This window comes from Mustela nivalis (assembly GCF_964662115.1).
Source record: "Mustela nivalis genome assembly, chromosome: 11".
NCBI lineage: Eukaryota > Metazoa > Chordata > Mammalia > Carnivora > Mustelidae > Mustela > Mustela nivalis.
This window is the reverse complement of record NC_139030.1, coordinates 47764913-47784150: the sequence shown is the minus strand read 5'-3', so window position 1 is coordinate 47784150 and position 19238 is coordinate 47764913. Positions and strand designations below refer to the sequence as shown.

General features: G+C 37.2%; 1 protein-coding gene across 7 annotated transcripts in view; it reads right to left on the bottom strand.

The window, feature by feature from the left end:
• The window catches only part of METTL8 (methyltransferase 8, tRNA N3-cytidine), an 86371-nt gene that overhangs the window by 9599 nt on the left and 57534 nt on the right, over window positions 1-19238 (bottom strand). For all 7 annotated transcript variants that reach the window (XR_014300247.1, XR_014300248.1, XM_082689178.1 and 4 more), the window contains 3 exons: window positions 17211-17302; window positions 6098-6465; window positions 3854-3903 (listed from right to left, as the gene is read on the bottom strand). Coding sequence is in view for 5 of the 7 variants with exons in the window: in XM_082689178.1 (XP_082545304.1) it covers window positions 3854-3903; window positions 6098-6465; window positions 17211-17302 (510 nt within the window). In the remaining 2 variants the exon portion in view is untranslated. The remainder of the gene's footprint in view (window positions 1-3853; window positions 3904-6097; window positions 6466-17210; window positions 17303-19238) is intronic.

Here is a 19238-nt window from a genome sequence, read left to right as displayed (position 1 = left end):
ATATATACATAAAATATATATATATATTTTAATATCATGTAAACACAACTTCTAAACATTTATTAGCCTCATTTATGTACGAAACATTAGAATACAAGGTAGTAAATGAAATTGTCTAATAAAATAGTAAAAGTATATATTTTGGAGCCAAATAGATCTGTGTTTAAATCCTGAATTTTCCATTTATTAACTCTGTGAATTATTTTATTTATAAATTTAAAGTCAGTCATTTTTTGGCAGGGGATGTTTATCCATATCAAAGTCTTGATTAGTTTTAAGTGGCCTCCACTGAACTTGTAGACAAGTTCTATTTAGCCTTTACCTAAAATTCAGTTACAATGTCTGGATCGTGGTTATTCATGGGCACACATATACTCTGAATTTTGTGGACCAGTACCCTTACTGATTATCCCTAGTATGATGGTACCAAATAATCCTTGCATCATGTTACTTAATACCATGTCTGAATCCCAGAAAGAGATTAGTTTGTCATTAAACAATAATTATAACTATGGTCCTAGCTCTTGTGGGTTTTATAGCCTAGCTGAGGACATGATTGGTTTTATATAGCTTTTATAGCGTTGTGGATAGGGCAGAGTTCCAAAGGTGTTAATTCTTCAGAATTTTGTAGAAGGTGAATAGCATTGCTGAGTGGGGAGAAGGGTAAATGGTATAAGGGCTTAGAGATGGGAGTCCTATGCCAGGGATAAGAAGCAGAGTTGATCCTGAGAGCTCAAACCAGTATGTAGCAGATTATATAAGTGGGCCTTAAAACACATAATTAGAACTTCTAATTTGGTTCAGGAGACATTTCAAGCAAGGAGAACTACTAAATACATATGAAATACAAACACAAATATGTATTCCACAAATAAAATCCCACCCAGGCTCAGATTATACTCTTAAATGCTACCCATTGATGGATAGATTAGTTAAAATATGATAAATAGGATTTGGTTATGACTTGTGCTGCTTGCCTTTTTCATCTGTTCCATATAAAAAACAGTGCTTTACTCCAGCTGATACCTGTATGTTTCCTATGAAATCCATATATTTGTGACCGCTAACTTCCTGGGTGGTCGGTCACATGTGTTTGAACTTTCTCAGGAAGCACTAACATGCATATAGACCTATGTGATATGATGGCTAAGGGCAAGGGCTTTGGAACCAAACTGCCTAGGGTTTGAATCCTGGCTTTTACCACTCCGTTGTATGATCTTGGAATAGTTACTTAATTTCTCTGTAACTCCATTTCCTCATCTATAAAGCAGAGATAAATATGGCACCTAAGGTCATTGTAAGGATTGGAGCAATTCATTTAAGTTTCCAAAAAGGTGCCAAACTCAGAGTAAGCACCTGCTAAATGTTAGTCATTGTTGTAACTGTTGTTGCTATTGCTATTATTTTTATTATAACCATCATATTATTATTATAGGAAGACCTGCCTCTGCCTTCCAGGAATTTAAAAACTTAAGAACTTATCACAGCTCTGTAAAAGCTTCCATATAACTCAAAATGCTTCTCTGGACACTAGCACATCTAGCTCCTTATAAAAGGTATGCAGTCAACCTTTGGGCACTGGTTGCTAAACACCCACAAGATACAGAATAGTCTAGTAGCTAAAGGAAAGCATGTGCCATTTGCCATGTGTCCTCCCAGGACAGCAGCATGACCTCTGAGACTGAATTCCCACTGCAATAGCAGCCCAAGCTGAGGTCTTGTGACCACCCAATGACTTTCCAGAGCTTTTCTGTAAAATCAGCTGACTGCCTTGGCCCTTCTCCCAGGAAGCAGGTGTAAATATCACTACTACCACCACACCACTCTCTTGGCAGGGGGTTTAAGCATTAAATGATCCTTGGAGAATGATATGACCTCTCAATTCCAGAGGTCTAATTATGGTAAAATATTCAGAAAATGTAAAATATTAATCTTATACTCTCCAAAAGTAATAAAACATAATTTTTTAGGTGGGGAAAAGAGTCTAATTCTCCCTTTGGAAGGTGAAAAAAAAATCACTGAATGCTTTTTAAAAATGAATTAATTATCTTAGGTTATCAAGCTACAATGATTAAAACAAAACAATACAGCCAAGAAGTATCAGGATGTGAGGGAAAAAGTGCTTGCAATCATTCATTGGAGGGAGAAGAGGGAAAAATAGAACAACTAGGAATTCAGAGATATTATCCAATATGTATTGAACTCTAACTACCTGTATTGCACTGTTTGGTTACCTGGAAAATCAGATGAGGATAAAATATATTTTCTATTTCAAGGAATATATGCAGTGGTTGGAGAGACAAGAGTAAATAAATGATATGCTAAATAATACCTTGAGATGAGTCATAAAGCAATTCATTATCAATTGCCAAAGTAGTAAATTTATTGGTATTATAAGATCAGAAGTTACTGGGGTGAAGGAAACTGAGTATGTGGTATAAAACAGCAGGAAATGTTGGTCCAGAAATGGGGAAAAGGGAAAACAAAGAAAATAAGTATGAAAAGAGAACTGCAAATTTGCCGCTATCTTTTGCCTGGCCACTTTAACTGGTAATCTACGGGTATTAGGAAATTACTATTTATTATGTTAGGTTTAGAATAGTAATGAAGAATGTACTGTGTTTTTTTTTTTTTTGGAGAGACATCATAAGTATTTAAAAATAAAGTGTCATGATGTTGGCATTGTGTTAACTGTTAAATCAAGGTGGTGGGTTTATGAGAATTCACTGTATTACTCTTTACTTTTCTGAATGCTTTCACATTTTCATAAGGAAAAGCTAAAAAAAAACCCATCATTAAAATTTAAAATACACATAGAGAAAAGACTGAAAGGAATTATAACAAAAATGCTGACAGCAGCTATGTTAGGATGATGGGGATGATGGGTGATTCCTACCCTCCTCTCCTTTAATGGTAATGTTCTGCAATGTGCTCATGTCAATTTTATAATGGAAAAATAATGTGAAAGCTACTGTGTAAACTTAAAAAAAAGAAGACCAGCCACAGGTACAAGTGCTAGAAAAATCTTTGTGAGGAGTGTTGTCTTCATCATGGAAATACCACAACACATATGTGAGGCAGTGAACAGGAAGGACGCATAAGGAAAACACCTCTGTCCCTATTATCTACACCTGCTTTTTTTGTCTTAGGGATAGTTGCTGTTACCTCTAAACAATTCCAAGTCTAGAGACAATCATTGGACAAAGGGAAGTCTTAATACTGGGTGTGGCTCCAGAAGTGATGACAAAATAAAATGAGGTTAAAGTATAATCTTTTTTTTTTTTTTTTTTAATATTTTATTTATTTATTTGACAGAGAGAAATCACAAGTAGACAGAGAGGCAGGCAGTGAGAGAGAGAGGGAAGCAGGCCCCCTGCTGAGCAGAGAGCCCGATGCGGGACTCGATCCCAGGACCCTGAGATCATGACCTGAGCCGAAGGCAGCGGCTTAACCCACTGAGCCACCCAGGCGCCCCTAAAGTATAATCTTTAAATTCAATTCTCTCTGTGGGAAATGGCTCCTACAGACCTGGAGGAGCAAACGGAACTCTGAAGTTTAGCAATTCACAGCTTAGTGGAACGGTCAAATCTCTGGTTCTTTTCTTATTCTCTCATCCACACACACACACAAGCTTAAAAAATTACTTCAACCCACAGCTGTGAAACACTCTTTTCAGAGTAATTCCTAGTTCACACAAAATTTGACACTAGGACTAAGACAACTCTTTTGAAAGCTGTTTAAGCCATTGTTTATGTGAACAAGAATACTACTGGCATATAGATGACATTTTCCCAGAATTTCTTAATGCCCCATACATATGTAAAATTTTACAAGAGAAAACTTTAAAACTCACTGTAAAGTGTTCAAAATTGGAAAAACACTATTTCCAGCTCCACAGCCAACCTAAAAAAATCAAAAGAATAAACAAATATCATGAAAACAAGGTTAAATTTTCCTCACCAATGTTAGATTTTTTTTATTTAATTAAAAAAAAAAACTAGAAAAAAATGTACCGGATACCTAGGTGTCGAAGGGTCTTTCTTTCTTTCTACTTTTTAAAAGATTTTATTTATTTATTTGACAGAAGGAGAGAGAGAGAGAGCACGAGCGAGTGCACACAAGCAGGGGGAGGGGCAAAGGGAGAGGGAGAAGTAGACTCCTTGTTGGGCAGGGAGCCCATGGGATCATGACCTGACCAGAAAGAGATGCTTAACTGACTGAGCCACCAAGATGCCCCAGAGGAATCAGAGGGTTTTCTAAACTCGAAAGCAATGGAATAAGTCACAAGAATAATACTGATAAATTTAACTATGGAAATATTTAAAATGTTTACACACCAAAACTCAAACCAAATTAAAAGGTGACCAACACACTGTAAAAAAAATTGGTGGGGTGCCTGGGTGGCTCAGTGGGTTAAGCCTCTGCCTTTGGCTTAGGTCATGATCTCAGGGTCCTGGGATGGAGCCCCGCATTGGGCTCTCTGCTCCTTGTAGGGAGCCTGCTTCCCCCCACCCCTGCCTGCCTCTCTGCCTACTTGTGATCTCTCTTTCTCTGTCAAATAAATAAATAAAATCTTTTTTTAAAATTGGCAATGAATACAGTAAAAAGATAGTATTCATTAAAAAAATAACATAAATAAGCAAAGGAAATAAATAGAACACAAAAGAAGTGCAAATAGTTTCTAAACATTTGAAGAACGATGTGACCTAGTTAACAATCAAAGAAATGCAAATTAAAACATGGTATAATTTTCATCTGTCAAAGAGGAAATCACTTAAAATAAGAACACTTTTTAAAAAAAGATTTTATTTATTTATTTGACATAGAGAGTGAGCAAGAGCAAGGGGAGGGGCAGAGGGAGAGTAGGACACTACCCACTGAGCAGGGAGCCCAATGTGTAACTTGATCCCAGAACCCCAGGATCATGACCTGATCTGAAGGCAGGTGCTTAATCAACTGAGCCCCTAAAATAAGAATATTCTAACCAATGAGGGTATGATGAAACAGACATACATTGCCATGGTATTAATACAACTTCCTAAAAAGTGATTTGGCAATATATACTAAGGGCATTAAAATTTTTTAAAACTTTTTTTAAAAAAGATTTTATTTGACAGAAAGAGACATACCAAGAGAGGGGAACACAGCAGGGGGTGTGGAGAGGGAGAAGCAGGCTTCTCGCCGAGCAGGGAGCCTGATGCGGGGCTCCTTCCCAGGACCCTGGGATCATGACCCAAGCAGAAGGCAGATACTTAATGACTGAGCCACCCAGGCGCCCCAAGGGCATTAAGTTTTTAAAATAAATTATGAGCTAGTAAATCTAACCCAAGATAATAAAAGAAAATGGAGAAAAGTCTACACCCAAAGATATTTTCTGTAGAAAATCTGAAAACAATTTAAATGTCTAGTATTGTAAAAACAGATAAGCAGAATTAAAGTACTTTCCATAGGAAAATATTTTGCAGCCACGAAAATATTCATAGAGAATTTTTAAGATAGAAAAACTGCTTATGTTGTTTATGTTATAATGTTAAGTAAAAACAAAGCAAAACCCCAAAATACAGGTACAGTATAGCTCAACTGTATAAAACAGTGTAAACAAAAGGAGAAAAGTTAGTAAAATGTTAAGCGTGGTTAACTCCCTTGTATGTGAGATGGTAGATACTTTTATCTACTCTTTTGCAAACTCTCTAATCAATATATATTACCTTTATAACAGAAGGAAGAGATTTATTTTTAAAAATAGAAAGTCAATGTCTATACTGGATTACAGTTAATTATATATCTCATTATTTCTAGTTCACTTAAAAAGGGTTAATAACAGGAAGAGATAGAAATTAAGGCCAAAACTTATTTGGAATTTAAAACTGCCTTCAAGTTAGAAATGAAAACAAATTAAAAAAAATTAAAAACCAAACTTAGAACCTGATGATAGACATGAGTCCTTTAAATATTCTTTATGCACAGAAGTATACTGAACACTTATTTAGATTTGATAATTTTCCCCCTAAAAAATCTGGATTATTAATAAAGTCATGTGGAATGCACATTTCAGAGCTATTTGCCACCTCCCATCTTTGCCCCGGCCAGACAGTACCTCTAGGATTCTGAAAGTGGCGTTGCTACCAGGAAACAATTCTGTCTTCAGAGGTCCTTTTCTGTTTTCTTTAGATTCCAGGTTGGAAAAATGTGATCCCACTTTGCTTTGACTACCTGATGAACCACAACTTTTCTTATGATTGTTTTCTTCAGGCATAGTAGGGCAGTGCCTTCTTGAGAAACCATCTGCAGCACTAGTTTTTGCATGATCCCATGATAATTCCTGCAGCTTCTGTTCAGTTTTTTGATCAACTGGAATAATTTCAGGAAATTCCCTCAACAGCCAATTACGATCCTTGAAAAACTTATTCTTATGAATCTTATAAAATGTGTTCCAATATTTACTAGCTTCATTCTCATACTTAACTAAAAGAAAAAAGAAAAAAAGATTTATTTTACTATGAATTATGTTTACTATTACTTACTATTTTAATAACTAAATATATTTAATAAATATTGTTAAATATATTACAGACATTATGATTTATAATAATTATATTTACTATTGAGTAATTTTAATATTACAGTTTTTATCTGATTTTTTTTTTTTGGCCTTTTACAGGTTAACACTATAGAGTATTGATTCTCTCAAAATATGTCAATGTGTGGGGTATTAGTTCCTATCCCCATAAATCTGCTTCTGCTTCAAGAGCTTGGCCAATAAATTTTTGTGAGGAATATAATCATTGCAAACTACTTTCTACAGTCTGAATCTTGGATTCCTAATAATCACATTTTCATCAATAACCTGTAGGGCTCTTTATCATCTTAAAGGAAGGACACCTCATTTTTTAATTTCTCTATAAATGTGGTTTCAACACAAGTGTCTTGTAATTGGTAATCAGTCAGGAAACTGCAGAATTATAAATGACATAATCTTAGAGCCAGAACAACCCATTGAAATAACCTACTCCAACTCCCTATTTTGCATTTGAAACTCCTGGAATCTAGGGGCCTCCCATTCTTCCTCCACCTCCAGAGAAATCTTCCTATTGACATCTCCTAGTATGAAGCCTTAGGAGATTCGCCTTTTTTTTTTTTTAAGATTTTATTTATTTATTTGACAGATAGAGATCACAAGTAGGCAGAGAAGCAGGCAGAGAGATAGGAGGAAGCAGGCTGAGCAGAGAGCCTGATGCGGGGCTCGATCCCAGCACCCTGGGATCATGACCTGAGCCGAAGGCAGAGGCATCAACCCACTGAGCCACCCAGGCACCCCGAGATACGCCTTTTTAAAAGAAATTAGTGTTTTTAATTTTTTTAGAGGTTTTATTTATTTATTTGAGAGAGAGAGAGAGAGTTAAAGAAAGAGCATGAGCAGGGGGAGAGGCAGGGGGAGAGGCAGAGGGAGAGGGAAAGGGAGATGGAGAAGCAGACTCTCTGCTGAGCTGGGAGCCCAACATGGAGCTTGATCCCAATGACCTGAGCAGAAGGCTCAACCATCTGAGCCACCAAGGTGCCCCAAGAAATTCACACTTTATGATGTTAACCCTTAGATTTCCCTCTATCCCAGGGTCAGGTTAGGTCAACAGTCTCAGAACTTCAGACAATTCTTAGCTTTCTGCCTCTTTTTATTTGTACCTAAAATTAATAAAATAATAAATTTACTCACTACTTCACCCCTTCACTCAACAAACATTTCTTGAATGCTACTATGGACCAGGTCTGATCCCTGGGTTAAGAATTACTCTCACCCACTCAGGGCACCTGGGTGGCTCAGTTCGTTGAGTGGCTGCCTTTGGCTCCGGTCATGATTCCAGGGTCCTGGAATGAATTGGGCTCCCTGCTTAGCAGAGAGCCTGCTTCTCTCTCTCTCTCTCTGTCTGCTGCTCTGCTTCCTTGTGCTCTCTATCTCTCTGTCAAATAAATAAATAAAATCTTTAAAAAAAAAAAGAAAAAAAGAATTACTCTCACCCAATATAGACATGTGACATTTTTAAAGTGCTTTCAAAGAATAAAAAAGACCATCTATTGATATAATTTAAAGATTTCATGTTGGATGAAAAAGCAAAGTATAGAACAGCATATCTATGACACAAACATTTGCTAGGAAAAGAGAAGATAAAGAACACGTATGCATACACAGAAACACAATCCATGTACACACATATTTACTTGTATATGTACAGAATAATTCTGGAAGGAAAATCACGTAATTAGTAATACTGGCTGCCTCTAGGAAGGGGAACCGGGTGGCTGGGGGCCAGGGTTTGTAAAAGAATTATTTGAATTTTGATCTTTTTGAAGTGACTATCCTCCCCCAAATAAATTAAATTACAAATAAAATCAGTGGACTCAATACTTTCATAATTTTAAAGAAGCTCCAACACTCAGAACAAGCAGCTGCCCACAGTCAGGTTCATCCTTGTTATAGAATCCTGTAGCTTTCCTTTTCTTTCCATTTGTTATCTTTATGGCCTTGTACATGGATCTCTACCCATCTGGCCACGAGACTTCCTTCCCATCAAGGCTGAATCGTATCCGGTAGCAGCACTGCTATAAAGACAGAAACTCCCATCTGTATTTAAGGTCTGAGAAATGAAAGTAGATCTCTGTAACAAAAGAACTATGTGAAGTTTAAGTCCAAAACATGCTCACATCTGCACCGATGGAAGGAAGCCCATATATGGTTAATCTAAAAATGTCATATATTATCTTTAAAATAGTCCTATCTCTACTTTTAAAAACTGGAGTATACCTGCTATACTGTATGAGAAAATAAAACAACATTCTGAAATCAGATTCAGGAGGAATTAGCAAACTATCAAATTTCCCCAGGGTCTTCTCACACCTTCTTCTTTCTACCTTAAAAACTGTCTTTGTAACTCACTCTATGCTGGTAAAAAATATTTCTGTTTAATAAAAAGCAACCACCTAAGAAGAACTACCATTAGTCAAATCTCTAGTATCTGAGTTTCAATACCAAGCTACTGTGAGATGAATTTGAACCTATCAGTAACTAGCATGTAGTATTACACCTTGATTAATTTGTGGAAATATTCCCCTAGGAATTAACTGCGGGGGGGAGGGGGGGCTAAATAGCAGGACCGCACTTGAAAAAAAAGATGTTCATAGCAGTGCCATTTAAAATAGAAAGAAGTGGGAGGAAAACTTAAATACTCAACAACATAGGAATGACCAAGCAAGCCATGCAGGTCAAAACACAATAATCTTCCATAGCAATTAAAATTTAAAGGATAATGATATTAACAGAAAACATTCACACAGACTCGTCTATACACTGCAACTCTAAAATTTATTTTATGCTGATTTATAATAATCAGATGAAAATTTAGAGCAACAGGAACAATGTAATGATTATTAGGTAGTTCGTTCTTTTAGAAAGGTTCACTGCATCTTACACATAAAAACAGAATCTTAGTTGAATGCTTCATCTAACTTGCCTATGGAGTTTCCTCATTTGATGAGAGGTTGAATTAGGGTATCTCTAGGTTCAATGTCTAAGAAGTCTATGTACCTTATTAAACCCCATGAATTTATGGAGAACATTAAACAGTGTCAGTTCTACAAACTACAATATCTTGGCTCAGACTATGATCTTAAGTATGAGCCTGTATTACTACATTTTAATATTTCCAGCTTGTAAAGAAGGTGAATGTGCAGCAAGGTGACTGGAATCTGGCTTTGATTCCAAATATATCAAGCATCTAGATTCAATCCTAGACTATGCAATCTTTAAAAAGGATCTGATTACTATGGGAAGACCACAGTCAAGGGCTGCTAACATGTATACTTCCAAGCCTTTTCCAAGTATTTCCCAAACTTCAGGAATTAAGAGAAACAAACAAACAAAAAAACACAATCATTATACCAATAACAACAATAACACATATATTGTTCATTATGTACCAGGTACTATGTCAAATGCTTTACTTGGATTTTTTCCCCATTTAATCCTAATAATCTCTCTCAGACAAATTACTATTCCAATTTACAGACAAAGAAGTTCAAGGTCAGAGGAGACAGAAAATTTCCCAAGGTCACCCAGCTAGAGCCAGGAACTGGATCTATTGGACTTAAAAACTCATGTTTTTGGAGTACCTAGCTGGCTTAGTCAGAAAAGCATATGACTCTTAATCTTAGGGTTTTGAGTTCGAACCCCTCACTGGAGGTGAACCCCTTCACCCAAAAAAATAAATAAATAAACTTAAAAAAGCTAAATAAATAAAGCTCATGCTCTAAACCATCACACTACATTGCCAACCTAACACAAAATCAATATTAAACCTCTTCAAAATATCCCTGAAAATAACCTGTTTTATTTTTTTTATTTTATACTTTCATTATGAAGCATCAAACTGAAATTAAAACTCCAGTATGACATAATCAGTATGACTGAACTGTAAAAATAATGCTGATTGAAGGGAACCTTCATAAAAACAGATCAAAAATGCAGAATTAATTAAACACCATTTGATTTATATAAAATATAAGCTATGCAAGATTATGTGATGAAATTATGATGAGCGATGGGGAAACATAAAATGCTCTATGAGAACAGACTGGCTTGTGGGATAGATACAAAACAGAAACAGCACCCAGCATAGGTTGGGGTGAAGGCTAAAGGGCTGGAACTTTTTTGTTCTTTGCTTTTAAAGTTGTGCTCTCAGTAGTTATCTCAATCAATGCTGGCAGCTCATAGTTCCCAGTAAGATGTGACAGCTTTTGAGATGCCACAGAAGCTCAATCAGACTCACAATTATGGTTATGAGACAATGTAAACACCTTCAGCATATGAATTAATTTCCTGAACTTTAAAGGTGTCTGTGATAACGGGAAGTGGAAGAGCTATTCTCCCGAACATGAGTGAAAAATTTAGTTTTGACCTGCTGTTAACTCATTTCAAGTTCAGGCCAAAAAGTTGAATATAGTGTGGACAAATCTGCCCTGTGTTAATCTTGTCCGAAAGATTTTCTATTTATTTATTTATTTATTAGCTTATTTTAAAGTAAACTCTACCCTCAACATGGAGCTCAAATTCATGACCCTGTGATCAAGAGTCACATGCTTTACTGGACTGAGCAAGCCGGGAACTCCCAACCGATATTTTTTTTCTTTAGCAAGTGACTGATTTTCTTACCTTTTTAAATTATTATTTTTATTATGTTATGTTAGTCACCATACAGTATGTCATTAGTTTTTGATGTAGTGTTCCAAGATTCATTGTTTACATATAACATCCAGTGCTCCATGCAATCCATGCCCTCCTTAATACCCATCACCAGGCTTACCCATCCTCCCAGCCCTCTCCCCTCCAAAACCCTCAGTTTGATTCCCAGAGTCCACAGTCTCTCATGGTTCGTCTCCCCCTTTGATTCCCCCCCTTCATTCTTCCCTTTCTTCTCCTAACATCCTCTATGCTATTCCTTATGTTCCACAAGCAAGTGAAACCATATGATAATTGACTTTCTCTGCTCGACTTATTTCACTTAGCATAATATCCTCCAGACCCATCCATGTTGATGCAAAAGTCCAGCTGATTTTCTAAACAGGTGTATCAATGATCAATTTTTCTTGGAGAAAGTTTTTTCCTTTCATTTTCCTAGGCTGTGGATTCAGAGTTAATTGGTTTTTGCCAATGGCAGTAAAAGGGTTGTAGTGATGTGTTTAACGACAGATGAAGCAAATTCTCAATTATTCACTGATTAAATTCAATACTGCTGAGGGGAAGAGGGAATGTGACATATTAACTATACTTAAATATTCAGAATTCACCCTGAATCACACTGAATATCATAACTAAGAAATAGAACCAAACCATTTATGTATCTGCCATATATATGATTAATATTAATTATGAAAAATTATCCTGTTACAATGTAACAAAAAGCTATTTAGAGTTATTTTTGCACATCAATTACATCAGATAACTCTCAAAGTTAGAAATTTCCACGTATCACTGATGAAAGTTCATTGTCTATACTTAAGAAAAAACTCTTGGGGCACCTGAGTAGTTGGTTCTGGTGTGGATCATGATCTTGGGGTCATGAGATCAAGCCCTCTGCCAGACTTCTGCCAGACTCCTGCCAGGGCCTAGCCCATTTAGTCTATTTGACATTCCTTCCCCTCCCTCCCCCCCATCCCCCTGCTCACTCTTGTGTAAGCAGATGTTCTCAATCTCTCTAAAGTAAATAATTAAATAAAACCTTTTATAAAAGAAAGCTCTTATGAAAAGTGTATATATATATGTGTGTGTGTGTGTGTGTGTGATATGTATATAATTTAAGATTTTATTTTTTAGTAATCTCTACACCCAACATGGGGCTCAATCATGGGGCACCCAACTTTCAAACCTGAAATCAAGAGTCACATGCCTCACTGAATCAGCCAGGTGCCCTGTGAATAGTATATTTCTTTTTTTTTTTTTTTTTTTTTTTAAGATTTTATTTATTTATTCGACAGAGAGAAATCACAAGTAGGCAGAGAGGCAGGGAGAGAGAGAGAGGAGGAAGCAGGCTCCCTGCTGAGCAGAGAACCCGATGCGGGACTCGACCCCAGGACCCTGAGATCATGACCTGAGCCGAAGGCAGCGGCTCAACCACTGAGCCACCCAGGCGCCCCTGAATAGTATATTTCTAACAGTATTGCATGAAATTTTAAACAATCAAAGCTGACTTAAAAACAAGTACTCTAAATTTATTAGTGTACAAAACTTTCAACTACTCTATTTTTTTTTTTTACATAGGACACTTTCAAGTGGTAAAGGAATTCACAAGGTAAGGTACGGTGGAATTCTTTTACGACTTTGCTGGACACAGACAACTCACCCTAGATAGGTAACTATTTGCAAGAATATTTTAAAGTAAAGTGGAAAAAAAAAATAGCAGCTGCTTTTGTTACTGAGTTTTAAAAACTCATTACATTTTCTAAATAACCAGCTGAGCTATAACACATTGGAGATGTTTTTAGGAAATTATAAAATATAATCATGTTAACTCAAAACTGCCAAATGTATTTTCCTTATTTCTCTGAATTAACCCGCTTTTAAAAGAAATATGAGCTATCATAAAATTTAAAGGAAATTACCAAAAGGAAATGTGGAATTAAAATGATTAATTTGGGCATCTAAGTGAAAGAAAAATTGCTCACGAGAGCTTGGATGTTATACATTTTAATCACAGGAATGAAATGTCAACTATCTCACATTAGAACACTGCACTATTGGTGATGCTTAAGCTCTTATTTTCAGAACTGTGAGGGTGTTTCCTGACTTCAGTTCTCACAACATCTGAGACAATAGGTGAGAAATGAGAAATGGGAGCGACAGGAGAGAGTGACACACACAGAGACCAAAAGGAGTAAGCTAGAGAGGAGGCTAGCATAGCTGAACCACCAGTATTTCCTCCCAGGGGCATTAAAATCAGTGAAATAAGATCAATAGACAGTGTTTATGCTATATGTCTGCAAATAGAAAGCTCTGTGATGGGAGAAAATGTGCTCTTTCAAAGACTGAGGACTCTCCTGGATAAGAAGAGATGGTGGTTCCTAAAAGGCACAGAATAACAACAGGGTCAGAGCCTCCTTTGGGTTTTCACAAAGTTTGCTAGTTGAGCTTTTAACAGGATCCATTCACCTTGACCTGTATTCATCAGAGATGCTAAATATCAAACAGGAGGCCTGGCCCAGGGCTTCTGCTGCCCATCAGGTCTCCGATGAATGGAGGAGCCAGGCAGGGTGGCTGGGAAGGTATTTACTCTCAGTTACGTACTGTCACTCAATATAGTTCCTCAGAACAAAAGTTCCCTTTCTCTGCCATCCTCACAGCACCCTCGCTGACATGTGATCACAAAGTCACCGGCACAGTGGGGTCCTCTCCTTGTGCCGGTTTCCTGACATGTGTGAAGTTCACTGCACCGAGTCATGCTCCAGGGCGGGGTGGGGCCCAGCAGAATCCTGCATCACTTTGAGCCATTTTAAAATGTCGTCTTTAGTTCCGTGTCTCCACGGTAGCCAGAAAACTTGCTTCAAAAAGTGACTGGACATGCTAATAAGCAAACCAAATGCTTCAAAGCAGTATCATCAGTCCTCTCCAGCCTGCTTTTCCTGCTTCTGTAGAGAGAGGCCAGTCACCACCTTTCTATTTCAGTCACACTATAGTTCTGTGGGAACTGTCATTTTCCTTTACTGCGGTTTCCAAGGCTCTAAAATAACCTTCTCATTAGCTTCACTCAAGTTCATTGTTAACATAAATAGGCCAAAATAGGCAGCCTCGTACAGTACAGAGCACTTTAAGGGAACATTATCAGCACTGCTCATCTATTTATGTCCTAAACAAATATTCAAGACAGCATGAAAAAATCCTTGGTTTTTCATATCAGGAAATATACTGGAGAGAGTTCTTAACTTCCTGGAAATGAATTAAGATGACTGATAACTTTTAATTCTGTTTAGGCTTGATGCTTTCTGTCACATCCAGGTGGCCACTAGCAGAAGCTTGAGTAATGTGGAAAATATGTCTGTGCAGCTGCTGGCAAAGAAGCAAAATTATACTTCCTCAGAAACAGTGTGACAGAGTTCCTGCAAAGGAATGCAATGTTGGCTGATTTGTAAGCAGAACAGCCACTGGTATGTACCCTTCAATCCAGTGCCAACACTCCCTGGCCATATCCCACTCTGGAACTGCATGGAGAGAGCTCATAAAAATAGAATGGTTCCATTGTGGCTCAGGTGCTTTTCTTTCCTGTCCACCCTCCAGGATACATTCATGCTTAGGATGAGGAAGGAGAACTAGCTCTAATGAAAAGCAAACAATGCCAGAGGATAAAGTAAGTCATCAATGGTGGCAGAGGATAAGGTAGGGCAGAAGTGCCCCCTTCGCTACCTAAGAGCTTCTCTACCTAAGGAAGAGCTCCCCTTAGCTTAGTGCCCACAGCTACCTCTGCTTGCAAACCTTAGCCACAACCATATGACTTCAGTCCATCAGTGAGACTAGAGATTTGCACTATGTTGGGCTTGCACAGAAGATTTCAAACATCTTCCCCAGGGGCGTTTCAGAACACAGGATCAATCTGGAAACAAAATTCTATTGCAGGGGTTGGCAAACTTTTCTGTAAATGGCCAGATAGTGAGTAGTCTTTGTGGGCTATGTATGGTCTGTTAATCACTACTCAACTGTGTAGATAGAGCTCAAAAGCAGCCACAGACAATATGTACACAAATGAGTACGTCTGTGTTCCAAAGAAACTTTATAAAAACAGGCAGTCATGGGGCACCTGGGTGGCTCAGTGGGTTAAGCCTCTGCCTTCGGCTCAGGTCATGATCTCAGGTTCCTGGGATCGAGCCCCGCATCAGGCTCTCTGCCTACTTGTGATCTCTCTCTGTCAAATAAATACATAAAATCTTAAAAAAAAAAACAGGCAGTCGGCTGGATTTGGCTCCTGGCCATAGTTTTTGGACACTCGCTCTATCTACTAGGTAGACTGATATCACAAGAGTGATGAAAAAATTATGATGACCAGAACCAAGCTGTTCTGGTAAAGCTAACCTAGGGTATTAGAAGCCAGAATAATACTTGCTCTTCATGGGGTCAGAGGGGTTGGGGGAAGTACTGTTGTTGGGACAGAAAATGAGGAAGTTTCTGGGTTAATAGTAATATTCAGTTTCTTGATGTGGATGTGGGGAAAATTTATCGAGTTTTGTGACAATTCATTTAGGAGTTGTGAAAATTTCTCTGTGTTTGGTACTTCAGTAATCTTTTTTTTCTTTTTTTAAAGAAAAAAGAACCAATCTGTTTTAAGGAAGAAATCATTTTAAGAGAAACAAGGTAGAAAAGCTTATCTCAAGAGTGTACATGTTGGTCAAAGTGTACCTGGATTCCTAGCTATGGCAGTGAGAAGGACACAGACCAGATTTTTCTTAGCATGCTTTAAAAGAAAAAATGTGGTAAAAAAACACATAAAATTTGCCATCTTAACCATTTTTTAGTGTACAGTCCAGTAGTGTTAAGTATATTCACTCTGTTGTGAAACAGACGTCCAGAACTTTTTTATCTTGCAAATCTGAAACTCTCTATCTGTTAAACAACTGTGTTTCCTCCTCCCTGCAGCCCCTGGTAACCACCATTCTACTTTCTGTTTCTATGAATTTGACTACTTTAGATACCTCATATAAGTAGAATTGTATAGTTTTTGTCTTGTTTGTGACTGGCTTATTTCATTTAGCATGATATTCTCAAGGTTCATCCATGTTGTGGAATATGACAGGATTTTCTTCCTCTTTAAGGCTAATACTCCATTGTCCATATATACCATATTTCATTTATCCATTTATCTGTGAAAGAATATCTGGGTTGCTTCTACCTTCTGCCTATTGTGACTAGTGTTGCTATGAACATGTGTGTGAATACATCTTTAAGACTGTTTTCAACCCTTTTGGCTCTATATCTAGAGGTGGGATTGCTAGATCATATGGTAGCTCCATTTTTAATTTTCTGAGGCACTTCCATACTGTTTTCCATAGAGGTTGCATCATTTTACAAGTTTACCAAGTCCGCAGTGCCAAAGGGTTCATTTCTCTACATCTTTACCAAAGCTTGTTTTTTTTTTTGGGTGTGTGTGTGTGTGATAGTAGCATTAGCCCATTTCTTCAGAAGCCAGCTTTGAAGGTTGGCATGGTCTTACCTCAATTAAACCCAGAGTATCGAAAGGCCTTTAAGAAAAGTACTTTGAATCCTTATGAAACTTGAGGTTTATCCTAAAGGGCCACAACATTTTGATATGACTTTGCCATTTTTGCTCTAAGTTTCTGAATTTGTTAAACACTCCTTGCCAGTATAATGCACAACAGCAGACTAAAAGATGTATAGCAAGAGGAAAATTTTTAAATTTCCTTGTGTGTATCTCCCAAAAAAAGGTAATACCATGATTACCAAAAAAGCAACTAAAGAGTCATCTGTAACTTATTTCACTAACTTTGGTCCCACTACACTAGAATAATGGAATTCTCCCAAATGGAGCAAGTGGATTGGCACAGGTAGAAGCAAAGAATACTCCAAAGTAATGACACAATTAGGAAGAGAACGTGTGAACTGAATCACTGGAAGGCCAAACAGAAGAACCAAGCTCCAGGAGCTACAACATGTAGTTGCCTACCTTGTTCTTCCAGAAGGACTCGCACAGCTGAGTTTTCCTCTACGTTTTTCCCAGCTGCTGCTTCTTCTTCTTCAGACCATTGCATGTGATCCCTACCAAAAAATGAAAAGGTTGTAATACTGCCTCATAACTGAAGGAAGAAAAAGCGTGACAAGGGATACATCTTTCTTTCTAGAATAATCAAAGGCAAATGATACAGGCTAATTCCATGTTGAATGAATATATTTTGTGTCAGATGTTTCTTCTGGTAGTGCTGGTACAACCATATAACTCATACAGATCTTCTGTTAAAATATGACTGGGCTGCAAGTCCAACCACCTTTTGGAAATGACTGCTGAAGCCACGTCCCAGGAGTACTATGGTGTGTGATTATTTGGGTGCTAGTATGGTTTGCTGTATTTTACTCTAAGGCTATATTTATTTGCCTTTTTGTTCGTTTATGAATACATCATTCTTTTTAATAGTTTTAAAATCTCCTCTTATAATACTTATATTCTAATACTTCACTACCCTCATTTTTTTATTATGTTCAGTTAGCCAACATATAGTACATCATTAGTTTTTGATGGCGTGTTCAATGATTCTTATAATGCCTAGTGCCCATTACAACATGTGCCCTCTTTAATACCCATCACCTAGTTACCCCATTCCCCCATCCCTTTCCCTCCGAAACCCTCAGTTTGTTTTCTGGAGTCCAGGGTCTTTCATGGTTTGCATCTTTCTCTGATTTCTTCCCATTCAGTTTTCCCTCCCTTCCCCTATTGTTCTCTGTGCTACTCCATACGGTCCACATTTGAGTGAAACCATTACGTAATTGTCCTTCTCTGCTTGACTTACTTCACTTAGCATAATCCCTTCCAGTTCCAACCATGATGATGCAAATGGTGGGTATTCATCCTTTCTGATGGCTGAGTAATATTCCATCGTATATATGAACCACATCATCCTTATTCATTTCATCTGTTAAAGGACATCTCACTCCTTCCACAGTTTGGCTATTATGGACATTGCTGCTATGAACATTGGGATGCATGTACCCCTTCTTTTTACTACATCTGTATCTTTGGGATAAATCCCTAGTAGTGCAATTCCTGGGTTACAGGGTAGGTAGCTCTTTTGTTATTGTTGTTGTTGATTTTTTTTAAATTGGGGTATCTCTATTTTTAATGTCTTTCCATACTGTTTTCCAGAGTGGCAGTATAGCTTGCATTTCCACCAACAGTGTAAGAGGGTTCCCCTTTCTCCACATCCTTGCCAACATTTGCTGTTTCCTGTCTTGTTCATTTTTGCCATTCTAACTGGTGTAAGGTGGTATCTCATTGTGGTTTTGATTTGTATTTCCCTGATGGCTAGTGATGCTGAACATTTTTTCATGTGTCTGTAAGCCATTTGTATGTCTTTGGAGAAGTGTCTGCTCATGTCTTCTGCCCACTTATTGACTGGATTATTTCTTTGGTATCCTCAGTTTTTTAAGTAACTTTAGATTTTTCTCACTGGTCATCTTAATTTCTGTAAATGGATTCTTTAACATTTAAATGATAGAATAGTTGATATAGTATATAAGAAGGTCAACTTTCCAAGATCTGGCACTTTCTAAAAGTATTTTCAGTTTCAGAATTTATATTCCTATGCGAGAAGATATTATTTTCTGCTGCTAAAATGTTTTCAAGCAACATCTTTATACAAAAAAGGTGGGGTTTCTTGGGGTTTGTTTTTACAAAATTTGTATTTCTTTTTTTGCAATAGTAAGGTTACAAATGAGTGATGTAATTTCCTGGAATAAACTATTTTTCTAAACAACAAAGAAGCCACATATCCAAAATTCAAGCTCCACATATCCTATTGATAACTGTAAGAAAAATCACTCCCATTGTTATCTTCATATATTTGTAGCTATCTCACTGATGAAAAAGGGTGAAATACCAAATTCTTGACATGCCTCATAATGGTGGCTAAAAAACATTAATTGAGCACTTAGGATGATCATAATTGTTATAATGATAATTACTACTATTATTTATTTTGTT